Source organism: Cyanistes caeruleus, unplaced genomic scaffold (assembly GCF_971803275.1).
Source record: "Cyanistes caeruleus unplaced genomic scaffold, bCyaCae1.hap1.1 HAP1_SCAFFOLD_149, whole genome shotgun sequence".
NCBI lineage: Eukaryota > Metazoa > Chordata > Aves > Passeriformes > Paridae > Cyanistes > Cyanistes caeruleus.
In genome coordinates, this window is record NW_028255943.1 from 7,665 (window position 1) to 30,857 (window position 23,193).

Consider the following 23,193-nt stretch of genomic DNA (forward strand, 5'->3'; position numbering starts at 1 on the left):
CTCCAGGTGGGCTCACACCAGAGCAGAGGGGTGGTGGAATCACCTCCTTCAAGCTGCTGGGCAGCCTCCTTTGGAGGCACATGGCTGGCTCATGTCCAGCCTCTCTCCTTGCAGCAGCCACAAGTCCTTCTCAGCAGGGCTGCTCTCCATCCCTTCATCCCCCAGCCTGTGAGATCAGCTGGGCTGGGACCCTGTCATAGCCCTTGGACAGAGCTGCTGGGCAGGATGAGCTCCCTGGTGAAGAAGGCAGATCCCACTCCCCACACAATTCCACGCTGGCCATGAGGTCACAGCAGCCTGTGGGGTGACAGCAGGCTGAGGTGACAGCAGGCTCTGAGGTCACAGAGGTCCCAGAGCCCCGTGGTTGCACAGCACCACGAGGACCGAGCAGTCAGTCCTTGACCACGACTGTTGCGGCAGCAGCGGCGGCGGCAGCAGCGGTGCTGACATTGGGACAGCGGTGTCAGGACAGTGGTGGCAGCAAGAGCTGCAGGACTGGCAGAGGGCAAGGCACCATGGCCTTTGCTCTGCACCTCCTCCTCCTGCTCCTCCTGGCAGTGGCCCTGCCTGACAGGGCTGCCCAGGCTGCTCCACAGCGAGCACAGGGAGCAGGTGAGCCCGCGGCCTGGCTTCCCTTTCCTGGGACAGCACTTCCTTCTCCTGGGAAGAGTTGGGGATGGTTTTCCACAGGGCTTTAAGGGAGGGTTTCCGCTGTGGGAGGGAGAGAGTACCCAGGGGCCCTGGGCTGGTCCTGCTGCCTCTCCAGGGATGTTGCACAGGGACTGCAAAGAGGGTGGAGAGTGACCAGAGCCAGCCCAGAGCTCCCCAGGCCCCTCTGCAGCTTTGGCCATGTCCATTGACATCTGGCCCCCACAGCCTTACCCAAACCCCTCGCAGTGCCCAGTTCCCTAAGGCAGAAGGGGATCCCAGCGCACCATGGCCATGGTTCTGATCTGTGCTTCTTTCTAGACTGGGGTCATGACTTGAATTATTTGGGATCACTGGTGAATGAGACTTTGAAAATCTCGGAGAATGCTGGAGGTAAGTTCTGAATTGCCACTTGTACTGACAGAATAATCTGTCAAGGTGGGAAGTGCTCACTTATGTGCCGTTTCTGTTAAGGTCGTGTGAGGGTTAAAGGATTCTGGAAATTTTTCTCTGCTCCCTTCTGGAGCCCTGAGTGATCCCCCAGCATCGCTGTCAGTGGGAGGAAGGAGCATTTAGCTGTCAATCTTCTACCTGTGTGCAATGCCAGTGTCTCCTTCCATGTGCTCTGTGCAGCCACGGAGAGGAGCAGAGAGGGAAGGGGCTGTGCCCAGGGCTGTGCCTTGCGCAGCTCCTTTGCCAGCCCCAGGGAGCCTGAGGATCTCCTACAGATCCACAGGAGCTCTTCAGTCCTACCTTTCCTTGCAGCCAAGCCTCTTGCTGAAGGTGATCTGGCTTCCCAACCCACATCCAGGACTGAGGCTCTGGGAGATGGTGAGGGTAGGTGAAGGCCTTTCCTCCTGGGAGAGCTGCCAGCTCAGAGCCCAAAGCTCAGCCAGGACAGCATCGCTGCAGGTGTCAGGACAGAGCCGTGCACGTGTGTGCCCCCGTCCTGTGCTATCTCCTCACCTCTCCCGTGGCTCAGTGCTGCCTGTGCAGATGAGCAGAGGTGACAGAAGCTTCTGTGGCTGTTGAGTTACAGGTGTGTCTGCAGCGAGGACTTTCCCAGCTCCTGGGTTGGTAACTGTACGCAAGCCCGGCTCCCATCGCAGGGGTGAGTGGTGTGTCCCTCCTGACCCCACAGGCTGAGCACTGGTTTTCTGGGATCCATTCCTGCAAAGGGGAACTATTTTCTCTTAAGGTCCTCCAAGTGGAAAGAACAAAGCTGCAGGACACCAGAAACCCCATGTGCCATCGAAACCCATGAGTCAAATGCTAAAGAAAATGCTGCAGGGAGGACAAGGTGGGTCCATGTCCCTCAGCCTTCTCCTGAGACTCAGCAGCCAGGGGCTTTCTTTGCACAGCAGGAAGTGGATCCATGGCAGCCTCGCTGCCCCACTGTTGCTTTCCTGGCCTGCAGGGCTGTTTCCCAGCCTGGCCTGGCTGCAGCTTCTCCCCAGCCTCTGCAGGAAGGCATTTGGCATCAGCAGGCAGGGAGCCCAAAGTGCAGCAAGGGCCATGCTCACACTGAGATCCCCTGCAATTTCTTGGTCCCCAGGTAGATAAGAAAGGGCAGCTGTTTTGATATTGTAGGCCCTGGCCAATGCCAAAAAATTTTCAGGGATTCTTGATCCTTAACCATGCCTTTGACAAGCATTGCCTCCTGAAGTTTCCCCAGTGGGGAATGGTTCCATCTGATCCAGCTGCCCCTTTCTGCAGAAGTGGACAGAGCAGCTGTGCTGAAGGCGGCGTTTCCCGGAGGAAGCAGTGGCCCATGGGCAGCCTCTGCTGCAGGAAGGGAGGCCATGCCAGGCACAGTCACAGGAGGTAATTGCTGTGCCTCTGGGCCTGAGCCCTGCTGAGGCTTGAGCTGCCATCTCTGCTGCTTGGCAGCGCAGGCACAGCCCAGCCAAGATCGGCACAGCCCAGAGGAATTATCCCCAGCAGGCTCAGGGCACTCGGCTACTGAGCAGTCCTGCTGGGGTCCATCCATGGGAGACACGTCCCAAAACCTGGCAGGGACTGCAAAGGGGTGCCCGTGGTGGGGAATGGGCAGAGGGGGAGGCCAAGGCTCCAGTGTGTCCTGAGAGGGCCTGGCTCTGCCCCCTTGGGCTGGGAGAGCTGTCCCAGGGAAAAGAGGGATGGAGACAGAGAGGAAGGCAGGAAGGGAGGGAGAGAGGGCAGGAGTGAGGGAGGGATAGTTGTGCAACTGCGTGCTGCAGTTTTTCCTCATTGCTTTAGCAAGACTTTCAGCTGTAGCCGTGAGGGAGCCCCAATGGGCCTTGGGCTGCTCCAGCCACCTCTTCCAGGGATGTTGCACAGGGACTGCAAAGAGCTTGGAGAGTGACCAGACACCAACCCAGAGGTCCTCTGGCCCCTGTGCAGCTTTGGCCATTGTCCTTTGACATTTGGCACCCAGGGTCTTACCCGACACCCTTGCAGTGCCCAGTTGTCAAAAGTAGAAGGGGATCTCAGCACACCATGGCAGGGTTCTGATCTGGGCTCCCTTCTAGATTGGAATCACAACTTGCATTATCCAGAGGCTCTGCTAGATGATGGCTTGAAACACTTGAGAAATGCTGGAGGTAAGTTCTCAATGGTCCTTTCCTAGCAGAATAAGCAGTTTCAATGTCCTGGCACCACTGCAGGTGTCAGAACAGAGACATACACGTGTGTGCCCTCGCCCATCGCGTTCCCCTCACCTCTCCCGTGGCTCAGTGCTGCCTGTGCAGATGAGCAGAGGTGACAGAAGCTTCTGTGGCTGTTGAGTTACAGGTGTGTCTGCAGGGAGGACTTTCCCAGCTCCTGGGTTGGTAACTGTACGCAAGCCCGGCTCCCATCGCAGGGGTGAGTGGTGTGTCCCTCCTGACCCCACAGGCTGAGCACTGGTTTTCTGGGATCCATTCCTGCAAAGGGGAACTATTTTCTCTTAAGGTCCTCCAAGTGGAAAGAACAAAGCTGCAGGACACCAGAAACTCCATGTGCCATCCAAAATCACTCCGCAAATGCTGAAGGAAATGCTGCAGGGAGGACAAGGTGGGTCCATGTCCCTCAGCCTTCTCCTGAGACTCAACAGCCAGGACCCCTGCTCTGGCCCTGTCACCCCCCACCAGGGATGTTGCACAGGGACTGCAAAGAGGGTGGAGAGTGACCAGGATCCAGCCCAGAGCTCCCCAGGCCCCTCTGCAGCTTTGGCCATGTCCATCGACATCTGGTACTCACGATCTAACCCAAACCCCTTGCAGTGCCCACTACCCCAAGGCAGAAGTGGATCCCAGCGCACCATGGACGTGGCTCTGATCTGTACTGGCTTCTAGACTGGGATCAGGACATGGATTACCTGGAGGCCCGGCTAGATGACAGCTGGCAAGACTTGGAGAATGCTGGAGGCAAGTTCTCAATGTGCTTTTCCTGATGGAATAATGTCAAGGTGGCAAGAGCTCACTCATGTGCCATATCCCTTAACATAATCTCAGGGCTGAAGGATTCTGGAAGCCTTGCCCTGCTCCCTTCTGGAGCCTTGAGTGATCCCACAGCATCGCTGTCAGTGGGAGGAAGGAGCATTTAGCTGTCAATCTTCTACCTGTGTGCAATGCCAGTGTCTCCTTCCATGTGCTCTGTGCAGCCACGGAGAGGAGCAGAGAGGGAAGGGGCTGTGCCCAGGGCTGTGCCTTGTCCAGCTCCTTTGCCAGCCCCAGGGAGCCTGAGGATCTCCTACAGATCCACGGGAGCTCTTCAGTCCTACCTTTCCTTGCAGCCAAGCCTCTTGGTGAAGGTGATCTGGCTTCCCAACCCACGTCCAGGACTGAGGCTCTGGGAGATGGCGAGGGTAGGTGAAGGCCTTTCCCCCTGGGAGAGCTGCCAGCTCAGAGCCCAAAGCTCAGCCAGGGCAGCATCGCTGCAGGTGTCAGGACAGAGCCGAGCACGTGTGTGCCCTCACCCTGCACAATCCCCTCACTACTGCTCAGAATTGGCAGCTTTTTGGAGGAGGGAGGGCCCTGGCCCTGGCCCAAAAGCCAAGGCATTTTTTGAACCTTATCCCCGTATTTGACAAGCATGAGGTCCTGAAAATGCCAGCACCCAAATCAAGAACTTCTCCATCTGGTTCAGCTGTGCCTCTTCCTTTCTCAAGGGATGGACCAAAAGACCATGCAGGTGGAGACGTTTCCCAGAGGAAGCAGTGGCTCATTGGCAGGAAAGAAGGCGATGCCAGGCACAGGCCCAGACACAGGAGGTAATTGCTGTGCTGGGCTCAGCCCTTGGCGGGGCTGTGTGCCAGCAGCTCTTCCCCTAGGGCTGGCCCTTGCATGACCCAGCAGCAGCCAAAGCTGGAGGCACCTCGGCTTCCAGGCCTCTGGAGCTCGTTTCCAGCTCCTGGGAAATGGGACTCATGCACCAACATCTATCCCACTGCAGCTGCTCCCAGAGGTAGCCGTGAGCGCCCAGAGGCCCGAGGCACAGGAGCAGCCCCGAGCGGGAGCCCTGCCACGAGCCCAGGGCCACAGCCAGCCCTGGCTCCCAACTGGGCAGGGGCTGCACTGGCCTCTGACAGGGCCTGGCTCTGTCCCCTTGGGCTGGGGGAGATGTCATGGAGAAGGGAGGCTCAGGGGTGGCAGTGGCTGCTCAGGGATGGGTTTGGCCCGTGTCCCTGGAAGGAGCCACTGCCCAAGCAGCTGTGCTGTCCCCCGGGCTCTGCTCCCGGCCTTCTGGGCTTTGTTGGGTGGCACAGCCTGTGCCAAGGGCCAACAAGGTGCCTGCAGGCCCCAGCTCTGGGGGAAACAGAGAACATCCTGGACATACCCACCATGCTGCCAGCTAAGCAGCGCAGCACAGCACGGGCTCTCACTGCCCATTGCTCCCACAGATGCAGCCAGCACCACAACACGTGTTCCCAATTCCCAGAAGGACATCAGAAGAGGTTTCTGTCAGGGAACACGCTGTTGGCCAGAAGTAATGGCAGGCCTGATTTTTTTGGTGCATTTCTTCGTTTTATGTGGTGTTGGAATCTGGTATTGCTGGAAGACAAAACGGTGAGTGTTTTGTTCATCTTTCCCTCAAACAGCTTCTTCTGAAAGTCTATTGTAGAATAGAAACATTCTCAGTGAGTCTGCTGTGGACCTGTAGATAGTCAGTGGTTGTCCAAATAACTCTGCCAAGAGTTCTGCTGCTGCTCAGGCTTTTAATTGGCCTCTTAATTGCTGGGCCTTGTCCTGGGGAGCCCGCTGGGGCTGCAGCCAGTGCTGGCTCCCACTGAGGCTGCCTGGCAAAGAGCAGCCCCAGGAGCAGCGGGCAGAGGCAAAGCAAGGTGGGCAGGAGAAAGAGCGGGGACAAGATTGCCCTTGAAAGGCAGAGGTGCTCTGGGGCCTTCTCCTGGCCAGGGACCCTGCCCAGAGCCATCCCCTGCTCGCCGGGGCCTTGAGGGGCAGCTGTCCAGCTGGGCCAAGCTGTGCCAGCAGCTCCAGCCGTGCTGGGGAGCCTTGGCCGCTCTGGGCCCTGCTGTGCAGGAGGGTCCCTGCGTGCCAGCGGCAGCTGGGGGCCTCAGCCACCTCCTCTCTCCACAGGAGCACCTCTGCACCTCCAGATGTCCTGCCAAACACATTAGTCTGGGAGACCTGCACCTGTCATCCTCCATCTGCAAGCCAGTGTCCGTTGTCCCTGCCACAGCTGCATTATCAGTTTATTGCTGTGTCACCACCACCCAGAACAGGACCCTCTGTCCCTGCAGGTGCTGGCCCTGGTGCCTGGCCAGGCCTGAATGTGGGCCCCTCCTGCCAGGGAAGGGCTTGAGCAACACCTTTGGGCTCCTGCTCTGGGCTCTGGCTGGTACCACCAGCACTGGCACAGCTGCTTGGCTGGCCACAGCCTTGGCTGGGCAGGCAGCAGCCGGGCATGGGGCACCATGTTGACTTTGTTTTTCATTTTTAGAAATTAGAAACTTTTAGAACCCTTTAGAGATATTGTTGGTAGCAAGTAATCCCCAAATGTTTCTTCCCAATATTCACAGTTGTTTAGGATTTTTCAAATTAGTTTTAGAATTCTGAAAAGGCGACCTCGTTTTGCCTTTGCTTTTCATTTTTAGAAATTTGAAATTTTTAGAAATATTTAGAAATATTTTTTGTAGAAAGAAATCTACAATTATAGATTATTATTTCCATAGTAGTTCAGGATTTTTCAAGGTAGTTTTAGAATTCAGAAAATCTCGGAACATTTTTACACATCTAGAATAAAAACTGAAATTGCATTCAATTGGTGATCTTTATTCTAGGAAGAACTAAGACACCCCAAAACACCCAGCCTACTGGAGAGGCTCTTTTCCCGCTGGAGATTTGTACCTCGTCTCAACAACTAACCTAAGACCTTTCCCCAGATATTTTTTGGGACTTCTGACAAGCTCCCCTCTTAGGCTTCAGAGGGAATCTTTGAGCACAGTGAGAATCTCCCGCTGTGCAGGAGGGTCCCTGTGTGCCAGCTGCAGCTGGGACCTCAGCCATTTCCTCTCTCAATAGGTGCCCCTCTGCAGCTTCACAAGAAAGGCCAAACACCTCCCTCAGGGACACCTGCACCACACATTTCACATCTCCATGCCCATGCCCAATGTCCCTGGCCCAGCTGCATTACCAGCTTGCTGCTGTGCAGATGCTGCCACCACCCACAGCAAGGCCCTGTGTCCCTGAAGGGACCCGCCCTGCTCTGTGGCCTGGACTGAAGGTGGGTCCCTCCTGCCAGGGCAGGGCCCAGCACAGCTCTTCTGTTCCAATAAAGAGATGGAGCTCTCACCCCAGTGTCCAGCTGGTACCACCAGCAAAGCCCACACAGCACCAGCCCTGGCTGAGCCCCATGTCCAGGAGCAGGCAGGGCTGACCAGAGTGTGGGTGGCAGGAGCCAGGCAGGGGCTGCTGTGACCAGCAGCGGGGCACTGAGGGGCTGGGGGAGTCCGTGTTGAGCGTCCCTGGGATGAGGGCACATTTCCTTCAGTGGCATCACCTGGGTCTGGACCTCCTCCAGTGCCATGCCCGGGAAAAGAGGAAACCATCAAGAGCATCTCCTGGGACACTGCCTGACCAGCAATGTCAGCAGGCAAAACCAAGGTTTTGTTTAGCAATGACCCTTTGAAGAAGTCAAAGATTGACAGTCAGGGCAGTCCAGTAGTAGAGATGGGAGTACTTCCCTCTGGGAAGGGGCTCCTGTCACTTCACAGTCTCCATCCCCCGCCGGGAACCGCAGAACTCCGGCCAGCCCTGCTCCCCCCGTGCCCTTGTCAGACCTGGGGGGGAGGAGGCTGAACCGGAGCCCTGTGACCTCTTCAAAAGCCAGAAACCAAAGAGAAAGAGAAATTCCTGGGATTAAGGTTTAAAGGGTGGTGTTCACAGGTTGATGTCACTCTTCAATGGTTAAAACTACCGTCAGTTCTCAGAAATGGCCAGTTACTGGCCAGGAGGAAAAACTCCCATCAGCCTCCAGCAACCTTAACTTCCATAGCTGTTTCTCTTTTTTTTTAAATGTCAATATATCAAATACCACAGCAGTAACAGCCCCAGTGTTCCACTCTCTCTGACACCACAGCAGTGACAGCCCCAATTTCCTCCTCCCTGTTACACCTGTCGTGATTTTAAAGCATTAGTTCAAAAATCACTGGAAAACTTATTCATTTCTTGCTGTGAGATGTGGATTATGGGAAGGGCAAAAGATGCTTAAAACTTAAAAGAAATAGAGTAAGTGTCGTGGTTTTAAAGCAGTAACTAAAAAAAATTACTAGAAAACTCACTTATTTCTTCCTATGAGATATGGATTAGAACAAGAGCAAAACAGGCTTAAAACTTCAAAGGAATAAAGAAAGTTTATTAATAAAACTACAAGAATAAGAACACCAGAATAAACTTCCAGAAAACACTTTTAACCCCCACTACCCACCATTCTCTTGTTCACATGACAACATAGAGACAAAAAACTTCGGAACTTTGGTGTTTAAAACAGTCCCAATTCCTGTTAGAGTCTTTTCATCAGACTTTGTATAGTAAAAGAAGTCTTCTGCTAATCTATGGAGATTTTCACACGAAAACCATTTCTGTTATACTTTTCTATTTTCCTGATGCCAGCTGCCCAGAAATCTGTCACCAGTTCACTCCTCCCATTTCACATCACTCTGAGGTGTGTATGGGTCAATGAGTCTAGGGATGGCATTTTTAAGGATGAGTTATTCAAAGGCAAAAGTTCTCTTCATCTGTCTCTGTGAGCTTCCCTGGAAACAGAAGTTTTCTCTTTGCCTCTCAAAATGCATCAAATCTTCAACTATTACTTCTCCCCACTCTGTTCCAGCACCTCACTGTATCACAATTACTCCACCTCTTGCTCAAAATCCACCCTTTGAACACTCCACTCCTCCCAATATACTCTGTCATGAATTAAAGGAGTTTTTTCAGGACACTATTGTCCATCCCCATAGCTTTAACAGAAAAATATTTCAGCTTATAAAGCATCTCCTTATTCTCTCTTCCCCATCTAAAACTTAACTCTTTTCCTCACTGTCTTTGGTAGTTTTATGATGTCTTCTTCATGTTGATTGTCTCTCTCTCTCTCTGTCTCTCTGGGAAAAAGGAGTAATCTGTATGTTTTATCCAGGTAGTAAAAGAGTTAAAGTCTTGGAAAGCTGCAGATGTTGATGGTGTCAGGTTTCAGTCCAGCAGCAGAAACTGCAAACCAAGCCAGGCCGGCCGGCTCCGTTTCTCCCCCCCCGCCCTCTGCGGCCTTGTCCGGCCTGGAGGGGGGAGGAGGCCGAGACAGAGCCTGTTACCTCGTCAGAAGCCAGAAACCAAAGAGAACAAGAGGCTTTACATCTCAAGGTGGTGTTCACAGGTTGATCTCACTTTTCAATGGTCAAAACTGCTGTCAGTTCTTAGAAATGACCAATAATTGGTCACAAGAAAAGACTCCCATCAGCCTCTCGCAGCTTCAACTTCCTCCCAGCTCCCAAAGCTATCTTAAAGGTCAAGTCACTCCATGAAAAAGCCCTACCAAATTCATGAACCATCTCAAAAATCTCCACCTATTTCCACAAAATTCACGAAAAATCCCCCAAAATTCCCTAAATCTTTTCAATATCCCACAAAATTCCAGAAGCATCCCAAAAAATCTCCACAAATCTCCACAAAATTCAAGGAAAATGCATCAAAATTCTTCACGTCTTCTCCAAATTCTACAGAATTCAAGAAAAATTCCACAAAAATACAGAAAAATCCCACGCAATTCCCTAAATCTTCTCAAAACCCCTCCAATTCCAGAGAAATCCCACCAAATCTCTACAAAATTCCACAAAATCTAAGAAAAATCCCACAAAATTCTTCAAGTCTCTTCAAAATCCCTCAAGATTCCAGAAAAATCCCATCAAATTATTTAAACTTTAGCAAAATCCCATAAAACTCAAAAAAATCTCAACGAAATTGCAAAAACTAAAAAAAAATTCCTAAAATTTCCCCAAACTGTACTAAATTCCAGAAACATCCCACCAAATCTCCATAAATTTCCACAAAATCTAAGAAAATACCTTAAAATTCTTCATGTCTTCTCAAAATCCCAGAAAATTACAGAAACATCTCACAAAATCTTTTGAATATCCAAAAAAAATTCAAGAAAAATCCCACAAAATTCAAGAATAATTCCACAGAATTGCAGAAATCTTCTCAGAACCCCACTAAATTCCAGAAACATCCCACAAAATCTCCACATATTTCCACAAAATTCCAGAAAAATTCCTCAAAATTCTTCCTGTCTCCTCAAAATCTCAAAAAATTCTAAAAAAATCCCTCAAAATTCAAGTCTCCTTAATATCCCACAAAATTATGAAAAAATCCCACATAATTCCCTAAAAGTTCTCAAAACCCCACCAAATTCCAGAAACATCCCACAAAATCTCCTCAAATTTCCACTAAATTCCAGAAAAATCTCACAAAATTCAAGAAAAATACCTCAGAATTCCCACAAAATATATTTAGAAAGATCCCACAAAATTATTTAAATCTGCTCAATATCCCACAAAATTTCAGAAAAATCCCACAAAATTTGAGAAAAGTCCCACAAAATTATTTAACCTACATTTGCCTTGGCAGTTTTAGATCCTGGCTGCTCTTGCCCCTCTTCTGCTTGCCACCTGAATTTTAGCAGTACAGCTGCAATTGCCTCTTCCAATCACTGCTACCCACTGTGCTTTTGTCACGGGGAACTCAGGATTTTTGTTTCAGGCATCATGAGTAGAAGACATTAAAATGCTCCCAAGTCCCTGAGCACTAAGTCGAGGGGAATTAAAGCCACACAGGTCACATTTGCAGTGCTCAAACACAGCCCTGTTGCTGCTGCTGAAATAGAATCAACTGACAGAGGCCATCACAGAAATTGCCTCTGCAGTGGCAAATAAAATGAAAAAATCCACCAGGAGAAAGAAAAAACAGAACTTCCCAATTCACTTCATTGTTTCTTCTGAGCAGCAGAAGAAAAAGGAACAGGGCACCTTTCAGGCAGTTCCACAAGCTCGGGGTTCTGATTTCCTGGGGAATCGGAGATGCAATTGGTTTTGTTAAAAGGATAAAAGCAAAGGGAATGAATTGGGAATTATTAGGAAAAATGACCCTTCTTACACACAAAGTTCACCAAGTCATTCCCTGCATTTCTCCTTTTCACAGTCTTTCTGTCATCCACTGAGAGGTCCAGCTTATCATGTTCTGCTTATCATCCACTGATTGTGCTCTTGATGTCTACCACTGCAAAAGATATAGAATCATCTCAACTGAACACAGAAACAAACTCTCTCTGTCAGCCCATTTTCATGTTCCAGATCACTTTCAACATGTCCATGGGGCTGTTGGAATGATGAGCTCTCCACTGCTGGCTGCAGGCTCTGGAGATTCTTTCTCCACATTCAGCCAGGCTTGTATTCCCTCACAATTCCTGGTACCTCATCATGTTTTCTTTGGCTAGAAGAGTAACGATGAAAACCTTAGCAATGGCACAACTCCCTAGTGCACAAGGAAAAGAAAGAACAAGTTGTCAGGTTCTTCAACCATTTGTCCTGCTTTGCTGCAAGAGTTGTGCTGCACTCACAGTGTGGGGAGCCAAGAGAAGCTGCAGCTGAGGGCACATCTTGTGACAGGAGCTGCGCCTCGTTCTCCAGGACAGGTTTTTGGAAAGAACAGACAGGACTGTGGAGAAAATTCTGGGAAAATTGAAACAGCTTTTTAAAGAAATGAAAATAAAATCAAAAGAAACAACCAATATGTTTTTCTCTATTTTTCTCTATTTATTTTTATGTTCCCCTTTTCCATCTTGCACTGTTTCTCCATCCCATTCATTCCAAATGGATCTCACCTCTAAGATTTGAGACTTGGCAAGTTTTAGACACTGTAAAATACCATGAGCTATACCCAGTTTGCCTTGCCCTGTTTTCCTTGGAAAGCAATGCTGGAGACACAAGTGCAGTGCTTGGGTCAGGTACAAATTCTGCATTCAGGGAATGTGCTCAGACAGTGTTTGACGCTCAGCAGGGACAAGGCACAGCAGCAGCCAAGGGCATTGCTGTGTCCCTGTGCAGGAGTCCAGACTCTGGCTCTTGGCTCACCAGGGCAAAGTTCCCGTGTTTGGCCAGGCTCAGGGGCTGCCCGGGGAGCGCGGGGCTCGGCGCGGGGCCGAGCGGGCAACGGACAAACGGACACGGGGACAAACGGCCCCGGTGCTTCAGTCGCCGCGGCAGCAGCGGCGGCAGCGGCGGCAGCGGCGGCAGCGGCAGCCGCGGCAAGAAGAGAATTTAGCAATTTTCTGTCTCTCCTCTCCCTCTCCCGCATCCTCTCCTGGTCTCCCTTTCCTGGTGCCCCCTCCTCTCCAAGCCTCCCTCTCCCCGTGCCCGGCTGGGCCATGCCCCCAGCCCGCTCCTGACCCCAGGTGGGGCTGCCCCGTCCCCGTCCCCGTCCCCATCCTTGCCCGTCCCGTGGAGGTCTCCTCTTTGCCTGGCTCTGGCTGTGCTGGGCGGGCATCAGTGCCTGGGGCTGGGGCAGCATTGCCACCCTTTGGCTCCACCTGCCCTGCCCTGGGCCCCAGCCCCGATGCAGGCTCCGGTTCCGGTTCCGGTTCTGGTTCGGGCCCCGGCCCCGGCTCCTCCCGGGGTCCGCGGAGGACACAGACGGCGCGGCCGCTGTCGCCGCCTCCGCTGCGGCTTCCCAGGCCTGAGCTCCGCCACTGTCGCGTTCCAATGAGGAAACGCCTGCGAATGCCCAGCCCGGGGAGGTCGGGGAGCGCTCGGGGGCCGTTCCTGGCCCCGGGCCGAGCGCTGATGGCAGCGTCTCTTCCCCAGGGAAGGCGCAGCAGGCCCTGCAGCAGCACTACAGGATCGACTCGCTGCTGGGCCGCGGTGTCACTTTGACAGTGACGTGGCCAGGATGAGCATTGCTCTCCTGAGCTATATTTTCATGGATGAAGACACCCCAATATCCTGGCGCAGGGCCCTGCAGCTGGCTGAGCCGCTCCTGAAACTCCTGGACAATGTAAGGCTCTGTGCCCCAGCCACGGCCACTGCCTGCTGCCCGGACACTTTGTGTCCTGTGCATTTGCAGGCCTGCGCCAATGTGGGCCACAAGAAGCCAATGAAGAGGTCATTTTTCCTTCCATTCTTTCATACAGCCTGATAGCCAGGTGCAGCTGCTCTCCATGTTTCTCCTTCGAAGAGTGATGTCTTTGGCAGAAGAAGAAGGAAGAAAGCCCCTGAAGGAACGAGTGTACCAAGCCCTGGCCAGGCTGTGGAGGGCTCTGCTCCCTGTCCAGATGAGGGACGGCGTGAGCAGAGCACAGTGAGATTTCAGGGCTACGTGGGGCATTTGTGGCCAGCAGCTTCGGGCTGACCCCCTTGGTCCCTGCTCCCTCCTGGCCAAGGCAAGAGCCGGCTGGCATGGCCCTGGCAGGGGGCTCTCGCTGGGCCCCCACAGCTCTAGGGTGTGACCGTGGCTCTGTTCGTCTCTCTTGCAGCCCTCGAACGCCTGACGGAGGACAGAAGCGGTGCCGTGTCAGACCTGGCACTTGAAACGCTGTATGTCCTCCGGGCCATCCAGAGTGCCCGATACTCCATTCTCCAGAGGATGCAAGACCAAATCCTCAGGGCATGGAGGACACGGCCTCGTCTGTTGGGCCTGGGCTGGCTGCGCTGCTGGAGATGTGCTCAGCGCTGATTTGGGACGTTCTGTTTGCTGGGGCCACCTGGGCAAGCCAGGATTTTTATTTTCATAAGAATTGTTTTCTTCTGTTTTTTTCTTTTTAATACGTAAATAATATAGATAATGTTAGGGCTGAGAGGCTGTATTTTCTGGGGCCACATGGGCCATCTGTTAGTTTTTGTTTCATAGAGATTGTTCTTTTCTTCGTTTCGTTTCCATCTAGTATGTAAATAATATAGGATATGTTCTAAACCACAGGAGTCCCAAGACCTTTCTTTTGCTGCCCAGGGTGTGCGGGGCATAGGGGAAGAGAGGGAAAAGGGTTCTTGTGTTCAGCAACCTGCCGGGGCATGCAGTGGTGCAGGGGAAATGGCCAGAAGCCCCTTGGCCTTTGGTGGTTGTGCTGAAGCCACAAGCCCTGTGGCAGGCAGGAAGCGCCATCTGTGTCCTGCTGCCCGTGTGTTGCTGCCGTGATGGCTGAGGAGCTGCTGGAGCTCCTGTGGGGCTGCGGCGCTGCTGCCGGGCCAGGCTGGGGGAGCCCCTGAGGGCACGGGGTGCTGGGAGGCCGTGAAGGGATGAGGGGCTGCGGAGGCCCAGATGGGACAAGGCAGTGGGAAGGCACGAGGGGGATGTGTGAGGGAGTGGGTGGCAGGAGGTTCCAAGGGGACAGAAGGCCCTGGAGTAGCCGGGGTGGTGGGAAGCCCTGAGGAATTGGGTGTCAGAGGGCCATAAGCAGCCCCTGGGCAGCCGCCTGGTCCCTGACACCCGGCTGCTCCGGTGCTGCCCCAAAATGTCCCCCAGGCCTGCAGCAGAAGGCCTGGAGGCTGGGACACCACCCCAGCGGGAGGGTGGGGACAGCCCGAGGTGCCCAGGCTGGGCTGGCTGGGGACATGGAGGGCAGGGGGTGCTGCCAGGCCACGGCCACTGGGTGCCTCCAGGAAGGGGCAGTGGACAGAGGCAGGGCTGGCGGCCAGCCCGGGCCCTCATGGCTGCCCAGGCCACGCTGCTGTGACCGAGGCCCCCCTGACACAGAGCTCGGGGCCCACAGAGCTGCTGCCACCATGGGGAGGGTGGCGATGTCTCCTCCGGCAGGGCTGCCCAGTGGCTGCTGCCCAAGTGGCTCTGGAGCCCACAGAAACAGCAGCAGAGTGTGCCCAGGAACAGCAGCAGCCCCAATGTCGGCACCTGCGCACTGAGGCGTCCGCAGCAGCCGGGTGCCAAACAGGGGGAGGCTGTGGGCACAATTGCCTTTGCTTTGGCAAAAGGCTTCAGCAGATTTGGCCACAATGGCTTTCTCTTCACTTGCAGCCTCACAGCAACGCTTGCCAGCTTCAGCTGCAGCCTGTGCCTGTGACTGATTTGGATGGCCGTGCTTGAGGGCGAGCTCGCCTTCCACACTCAGGTGTCCCAAGGCAGAGGCACTGGCACCATCCTGAGTGAGAGAGAGAGAGAGAGAGAGAGAGAGAGAGAGAGAGAGAGTCTGACGGGGCAGGAGCCCTATGCTGCAGCTGCCCTCCCTCTCATCTGTCCAGGCACCTTAAAGACACATGAAACCAAATCCTGGACTTGCTTGGAACAAAGGAAGAAGCAGCATGCGCTGAAAAAAAGCAGGGACTTACACGGCTCAGTTTTGCTCTCCACTTCGGCAATCCCAGAATCCCTGAGCACTTGGTGTTGCAAAGTATCATCAACATCATCCAGTCTCCAAGCACCCTGCCATGGGCACAGGTGGTGTGCAGGCACAGCTGTCACTAGAATTGGGAGAACACTTTTCCATGTTGACCTTTTCCTCTCCTGGATTTCAAGCAGAGATGAAAAAATCATCTGGTGAATGACAGGTGAATAGTGTAGCTCACAGAACTAGGAGTAGGAGTCTCCAGTGGCCCATGGTGTGTCCATTCAACCATTGTTAGATTGTCCAGTTGGAGCTCAGCGCGGTGCAGCCCGGGCACAGGCACCAGCCTGGTCCATTTCAGCATCCCAAAGTCTTGGTGGCTCCCTGTGCACCCACTGTCTCCTGAATCCATTCTTGAATTCCCAGTTACTGCTGTGCAGGACATGAGAACACAGGAGCAGCTTGTTTGGCTCATTCTTGCCTTTGCTGCTCCTGCCTAAGGGAATCATCAGGACTATATGCTGATGGAATGGGATCGCCGAACAGCAGGGACTTTGTAGAGGCTGAAACTAAAACCTTGTCTGACTGTTCAGACACTCTAAAATCCAGGGTGAGAATGACAGCTTTGGTATGGAAGAATCCTAGAAATCTTGACTTGTGATTTTTCTAGTCAAGGATTTTAATGCCAATGTGGAAACTACCAAAATATTCAAACTTGTTTTCATTGGCAACCCCTTTGAAATGGCATCAGCACACCTCCAGGGGACAGGGTATGACAGTGGGGACAGTACTTGGCAGCTCATGGCTTCAGATGTGGGAGGTAAATATTTTGCCTAGGTACACATTGAAGTTCAAGTTTTCCCATGGTTTGGATTGACTGGTCATTGCAGGTAACTTTAATCAATGCAAAAGGATGTAAAAGCAGAGTTTCTGGAGAATGTGCACTAGGGAGGAAATAGGGAGAAAACCTTGAACACAGCCAGCAGGCTCTGGAAAAATTTACAAAATTACAGTTAAAAATAGATGTAGCACTGTGACTGTTCAGACAGGACTCTTTGTGCCTGGAGGTGAGGGTAAAACATTTTAAAATCTTAGGAAATTCGGGAACTCAGAAAGAAAGTTAGGCTTGACAAGCCGTGGGAAAAGTAGGCCCTGGGAAATGTTAGGCCTTGTGCTTGCTAAAGATCATGTGAAACTGCACCTGTGTAATCAATATATGATAAATGATAGAATTGTTAGATGTGATTAGATATAATTATTGTTTAAAGAACATGAGGAACAATGTTAGGGGGCTGGGGTGGGATCACGAGAAATCCATGCTTGGGTAAAAACAATGCATACAATAGAACAATATAAGTTTAATAATTAATATCTAAGTTGTATAACGATAGAGTATAAAACATGTTCAACTCAAAAGCAAGATGGGTCAGATTTGGGTCTGTGTACCCTTGACACCCAGAGCTCTTCAATAAAGCACCTGTGTGATGCTGTGTGTTCCTGAACTCTAACATTTTGGTGACCCAGATGGGACCTTGTGAGTGCTGCTGAGCGAGCTCGCGACCCGATCCTGCTCCAGCCGGCACCGAGGGATTCTCGGGGAGCCCATCGGCCGCGACCGTCTGCGCTGCTCACAGCGTCCCCAGGAGAAGAGGTAAGGTGCTTTCACTTTGGTTTGGGTGCCTGCCAATAAGACGCAGCAAAAGCTGCGCTTGGTTGGGCTAAAGGAATTCCTGTTGGGATTGCCTGGGCGCCGTCCGTCAGACGACTGCGAAAGCGTTGCAGGTTCGGCATTTGTGGTGTATTGTAGTTGTGACATGGAGAAGCTTAAAGGGGTTTTGGGCAGCAATGCTCTCATAGCAGGAACTTCTCCTTTGGGGTGCTTATTAGCACATTGGAAACAAGGTCACTTTGGGGAAGAATTACATAAGGCTGAATTGATTTTGGTGAGATCTCCCCACGGAAAAAGACCCCTGTGACACTGTCTCATCTGTTGGTAGCTATAACCTCTCTCTTTCTTTACTTTGTTTTCTTTCTCCTCTCTCTCCCTCTCACTCCCTCTCCTCTATCACATAACACTTGTTATCACTAAAATAAATGTACATTATTGCTGTTGTGATTTCAACTGAAATCCCTTTGTGTCCTTTGTGCCCTCTGAGATCAAAGAAACTTCTCGCGACTCCCACTGGCGTTAGCGAATCGTGACATTTAAACTGGAGTCACGGACAGGATTTGTGACAGACAGAAGGGCCTGCAGGTTTGTTGTGCAGTCTGTATTAGGGGAAAGATGTTTTGCTCCAGCCGCACCCAGCCCGACACTCCCAAGAGAGTGAGCGGTGTCTAGAAAGCAAGGGGGGCAACTCGAATTTCCCACAAACTGCACACGCCGAGGGGAAAAGCACCCCACACTCACTTGAGGGCTCTGTCTGCAGAATTTCACAAAAGATCTCTTAGTGCAAAAGGGTGGGAATGTTTTTGTTGTTGTTGTGTGTATGAATTTTGAGTGCTTGGTGTAGCAAAGAGACAATCAGAATTTTAAACTGAAAGAGTGCCTCCCGAGCAGATTTGGTCTTTTTATCCACACAGGGAAGCAAAAAGCAGTGTGTGTGTGTGTGGGTGTGGGTGTGGGTGTGGGTGTGTGTATAATTGAAGTTTATACCTCCCTGTAGTGGTTTTCCCTTTGTAAAAATGACTGAAAAGGGCAGTGCTGAAGTTAAAGCTGCATTTTATGCTCTGTTAGCAAAACACAATGCCAGACCTTCTCCAAGAGGGGAAAAGCGGGCGCTTAGTTACTGTTTTAATTTGGAAAATGTGATTGATAGAGTGTGTTCTTTACAAGATGAAAGAAAATTTAAATTGGTCAAAAATCAAACTCTACTCTTCTCAGTTTTGGGAGCTTGTTTTACAGCAGCTCCAAAAACTGGCTTTAAGCAAAGAAGTGAGGAAAGAAGAGGGGGAAACCTCTCTCCTGAATCAAATTTACCCTCCAAAAGAGCTAATTCATTCCAGTAGAAATGATGGACCTGTAAAAATGGCAGAAGAAAAATCAGAGAAAGCAAAGGTGTTAGATGCATTGGTTCTCTTAAGGAAAACCCAGACAAGAGAAAAGAAATCTCTCACTGCCAGTATTGGTGGTCACTGGAGATAAAGAAGGGGGTCCCCAGCAAGGTAATAGATGGCTTCTCACTTCCAAGTTGAGTGAAGTTGTTTCTAATTGGCACTGTCCCAAGTTCATTGTATGGAATGCCCCATTGGATAACCCAGCACAGCTCCACAGGCTCTGGGCTGTGAGCCAAAGCCGTCTCCTTCTCAGCTTCTGGGAGTGGAGCCCAGAGAGCCTCAGAATCAGGGAAACTGGGAACTGTGCCTCTCCTGGGTGAGCAGAGAGGCAGAGGTTGCTTTTATTTCAAATGCTCACGAGAAATAACAAAACTGGAGACATATTGATTACAGCAATAGTGTGTAGAGAATATTTGAACAGAAGGTGGGCATGATATTTTAGTAAAGGCCTGTCTGCACAAACCAGCCTTTGGTATAAGTCGTGATATTAAAGGCTCATGTCCTTGAAACTTTCCTGAAGCAGAGAGAATGAAGCAAAACAATATCCTTGTGTATAAGAGAAAAAATGTAAACCTGTGTGGATTAACCAAGAGTAACTTGCTTAGTCCGGGGACCCTGTAAAACCCTATAAAAGTGTGCTGAAGATAGAAATAAATGGTGTTCTCCATACTTCTGTGAAGACTAGGCTGAAAAGTCTGAGCGGTTTCTCCATAATAGTGGGTCCTATACATCCACTTTTTACTTTTGTAGTTAACACTGGAGCCCAAATTTCTGTGTTGACCAATAAAGACTGGTGCAGGATTTGAGAACAATAAATGGAACAAGTAAAGATATTTACCCAGTGGTAGCTAATCCTTGCACATTGTTAACATCTATAAAAATGAAATAGAAATGGTTTACTGTACTTGATTTAAAAGATGCCTTTTTCTGCACACCCCTTGAGAAAGAAAGCAGGAAACTGTTTGCCTATTAGTGGGAAAATCCAGAAAATGGAAGGAAAACTCAGCTCACTTGGACACGACTCCCACAAGGATACAAGAACAGTCCAACCCTATTTGGAAGGCAGCTGGGGAAGGAGCTGGAGATTTGGACTGAGAACGGGCAAGTACTGAGAAAACAATACCTACTGTTACAGTATGTTGATGATATACTGATAGCTACAGAAGAGAGAACAACCTGCATAAAGGTAACAACTGAAATTTGAAATCAGCTGGGAATGGGAGGATATAAGGAGTCTAAAGAAAAGGCACAAATTGCCTGGCACAGTGTGATTTCCCTGGGATGTGAAATCTCACCAGGGCAATGTAAGCTGGGTACTAATTGTATTCAAGCTATTTGTGCTATTCCAGAACCCCAGAACGTGCATGAGCTGCGAGTCTTCCTTGGGATGACAGGGTGGTGCTGCCTGTGGATCATGGACTATGGACTAATTGCAAAAGCCCTTGTAACGGGATGAGTGCTGTGGAAAGAAAGAAGACTGCTGTCTTCTCAAGGTACACACATTAAACATCAAGATGCAGTCCTGCAATTGATAAAAGCAATACAAAACCCGAACAAGTAGCAATTATGCACTGCAAAGGACACCAATCAGGAAACTCCAAAATTTGTGAAGAAAATGGAAAAGCAGACTGGACAGCTCGACAGATTGCTCGAGAAGTGCAAAGAACAATGGCATTGATATCTTTAAAAGTTAATGTATCTCACTTTAATTTGCCTCCAAAACAAATATATTCAATAGGAGATGAGAAATTGGGAAATTTTCTAAATGCACAAAAGAATTCAGAAGAGTGGTATGTAACTGCACAAAGACAAATAGTGTTAACCCTCTTGATAATGAGAGAAGTTCTATAAATGAATCATAACAAATGTCATTGGGGTGCAGAGGCATTGGTAAAAAGGATGAAACAAAAATTAATCTCAGTACAGATGCTAACAGTGGCGAAATCAGTAATGTCAAAATGTGAAATGTGCTTAAAAACAACTCAGTGGCTAGGCACAGGCATAGCTAGGGAAGATTAGGATAGGAACAGAATCAGGATGCCACTTGGCAAGAACCCTCTTTTAGAGTGAAATTTGGCTGGGCCCTAGAGTCTTTGCTCGGTCCTATAGCAAACTATCAGAATAAAGAAATGTTGTACAAACCTACAGGTCAGGTAGAGAAATTGGCAAGAGTGGTCTGGGAAAGATTTAAAGAACTAAATGTACAATTACAATTTATTACTCCTGAAGGAGCATGGACTGTGTGGGTTTTTAAATGGATGGATTGATCATTGCTGTGTCCACATCCCAAATGGGACTGCAGATGTAGAATATGACAGCAATCAGTTGCAACAAATAGAGCACAAAGCACAGGAAGAGCAAAAGGATTTGAGTATAAATTGGTTAGGCAAAATCTTCCAAGGGTTAGGATGGAATGTGAGTTCATGGATTAAATCTATCATTGAGAGTGTGATCATCTTACTAATTGTATTCTTAGCAATTTGGTTAATTTACAGCATCTTCAAGGGAGAAATACAGAAGAAAACATCCTGGAACCAGAAAATAATAAAGGCACTGACACGAGATCCACCCCCACCATCTTCTGGTTCTCCAGTTCCTGACAGCATCCAGGACAACGTTTACATCAATCAAGGATTCGAAGAACATCGAGTGTAAACTCAGAAACAAAGGACTGTGTCAAGTGAAAACATTTGCACTTATAGTGAAGTGAAAATGCTTTCAAAGAGAGGAATGATAGTAAAAGGTTCTAAAATCATAGAAAATTTGGGGACTTAGAAAGAAAGTTAGGCTTGGCAAGCCCTGGGAAAAGTAGGTCCTGGGAAATGTTAGGCCTTGTGCTTGCTAAAGATCATGTGAAACTGCACCGGTGTAATCAATATATGATAAATGACACAATTGTTAGATGTGATTAGATATAATTATTGTTTAAAGAACATGAGGAACAATGTTAGGGGTCTGAGGAGGGAACACGAGAAATCCATGCTTTGGTAAAAACAATGCATACAATAGAACAATGTAAGTTTAATAATTAATATGTAAGTTGTATAATGACAGAGTATAAAGCATGTTCAGCTCAAAACCAAGATGGGTCAGATTTGGGTCTGTGTACCCCTGACACCCAGAGCTCTTCAATAAAGCACCTTCATATAATCATTCTGTGATGATGTGTGTTCCTGAACTCTAACAATTTCATCAGATTTTCCTGGAATTTTGTGGGATTTTGTGAAATTTTGTGGACATTTTTGGATATGTTGTGGATGTTGCTGGAATTTGGTAGAATTTTGAGAAGTTATAGGGAATGTTGTGGGATTTTTCTGGAATTTTTTGAGGCTTTTCCAGAATTTTGTGGGATATTGAGGAGATTTTGTGGAATGTTTCTGGAATTTTGTGGGATTTTTGTGGGATTTGGAGGAGACTTGAAGAATTTTGAGGGATTTTTCTTGGATTTAGTGGGAAATGGTGGAGATTTAGTAAGCTTTTGCAGGGAGTTATTTTTCTTAGTGACCCAATGACCCAACACCTGTGTGCTGCACTACGGTATTTTCTCTCCAATCACCTCCTACTACCCAAAAACCCCTAGGAGAAGAACATGAAGAAAAAAGAAGGAGGACAAGAGAAAAACCCTAAATCCTCCATCTTGTCTCTTGTTCTCTAAACTACTTTTTTGCCCAGTGATTTAGAAAACTTTCTAATCTACACACTCACACTTTTCCTATCTAAGTTTAACATTTGTTTTCATGTATCACCATGAAAACATGCTCATGAATTTCGTATTATATGAAATTCAGTGTTTCTTTGAATCCTAGAAGTAAGTATTAAAAACAAGGGGACACACTCAGACTCCAACATGTTATCTACCTTTGACTGATCCAAGGAGCTATTAATCAGAATGCTGCCTTAATTAATAGGATTAGTCACCCAAGTCTCAGGCTAGATAGTGAAGACACAGGCAAGCAGCTTAGCAGAAGGTTTTCTAGGAACATAAAGAAGGAATCCAGGACATTGTCCTGTATTTTCCTTTAAAACAGCTCTGAGAAATCCCCAGGATACTCATGTTAGGAGAAAAGTCCTACATGATTTACATGACCCTGCTGAGCTTCCGAGATCAGGCGGGATCGGGCGCTCTCAGGGCGCTCTGGCCGTAGGCGCTGCTTCCCCTCTCAGGAGCGCTCACCTTCCTGCCCTGCCCCGCAGCCTCACCAACACAGCCCAGACACGCAGAGCACACAGCCCGGCCACCAGGGCTGCCTATGGCCACAGCGGACTCGGAGCCACAGCCAGCGGCACACAGGCCACACAAAGCACAAAACCCACACCAGGCCAGGCACACAAGGCACACAAAGCACACCAGCCACCTGTGCCCACAAGCTCCTGCCCCTCGCCAAGGCTGCCCAAGGAAAACAAGGCACCTGCCGGGACCTGTGCTACTGTTCAAAGTTATTAGTCTCTGCCATATAACAGGAATAGATGGTCCAAAATTAAATGGCCTCAATGTCACCAGGAGTTCTTCACACAGTGCAGGTGTGACATTTGAAAGCAGACAGACTACAGTCCTTTTTTTCTGTGTAACTTCTGGCTGCAAGTCTGTGGCCATAGGGAGATGCCACAATGTGTCATTTAAAAATCATCATTTTTAAAAGCCCAAACAACCAACCACAGCTTCATCTTTCTTGAAGGACTTCATCAGTT

The 23,193-nt window shown here is 49.9% G+C and overlaps 1 protein-coding gene and 2 long non-coding RNA genes across 3 annotated transcripts; 2 read left to right on the forward strand and 1 right to left on the reverse strand.

Annotated features, from left to right (window-relative positions):
- The first annotated feature begins 346 nt into the window (after positions 1-346).
- Positions 347-6,891, forward strand: LOC147645873 (uncharacterized). The gene is made up of 14 exons (XM_086874158.1): positions 347-612; positions 970-1,041; positions 1,414-1,485; positions 1,688-1,759; positions 1,847-1,948; positions 2,365-2,472; positions 3,159-3,230; positions 3,421-3,492; positions 3,580-3,681; positions 3,891-4,034; positions 4,403-4,474; positions 4,778-4,879; positions 5,510-5,675; positions 6,207-6,891. The coding sequence occupies exons 1-14, from the start codon at positions 516-518 to the stop codon at positions 6,430-6,432; spliced, it is 1,479 nt and encodes a 492-aa protein (XP_086730284.1). The 5' UTR covers positions 347-515; the 3' UTR covers positions 6,433-6,891.
- A 1,572-nt stretch (positions 6,892-8,463) lies between these two features.
- On the reverse strand, positions 8,464-13,528 carry LOC147645874 (uncharacterized). Its single transcript, XR_015282093.1, has 2 exons — positions 11,737-13,528; positions 8,464-11,651 (listed from the first exon to the last, which is right to left on the reverse strand). It is a non-coding gene; the product is annotated as an uncharacterized LOC147645874 (long non-coding RNA).
- Positions 13,529-14,242: 714 nt separating this feature from the next.
- On the forward strand, positions 14,243-21,651 carry LOC147645875 (uncharacterized). Its single transcript, XR_015282092.1, has 3 exons — positions 14,243-15,670; positions 16,972-19,997; positions 21,000-21,651. It is a non-coding gene; the product is annotated as an uncharacterized LOC147645875 (long non-coding RNA).
- The last annotated feature ends 1,542 nt before the right edge of the window (positions 21,652-23,193 follow it).

Bases quoted from the DNA above. Each gene is read 5' to 3' on its own strand.
- LOC147645873 (XM_086874158.1), top strand. From the start codon at position 516: ATGGCCTTTGCTCTGCACCTCCTCCTCCTGCTCCTCCTGGCAGTGGCC. The intron at 3,682-3,890 runs GTGGGTCCATGT...AACCCCTTGCAG, and splicing joins AATGCTGCAGGGAGGACAAG to TGCCCACTACCCCAAGGCAG. The intron at 5,676-6,206 runs GTGAGTGTTTTG...CTCTCTCCACAG, and splicing joins TATTGCTGGAAGACAAAACG to GAGCACCTCTGCACCTCCAG.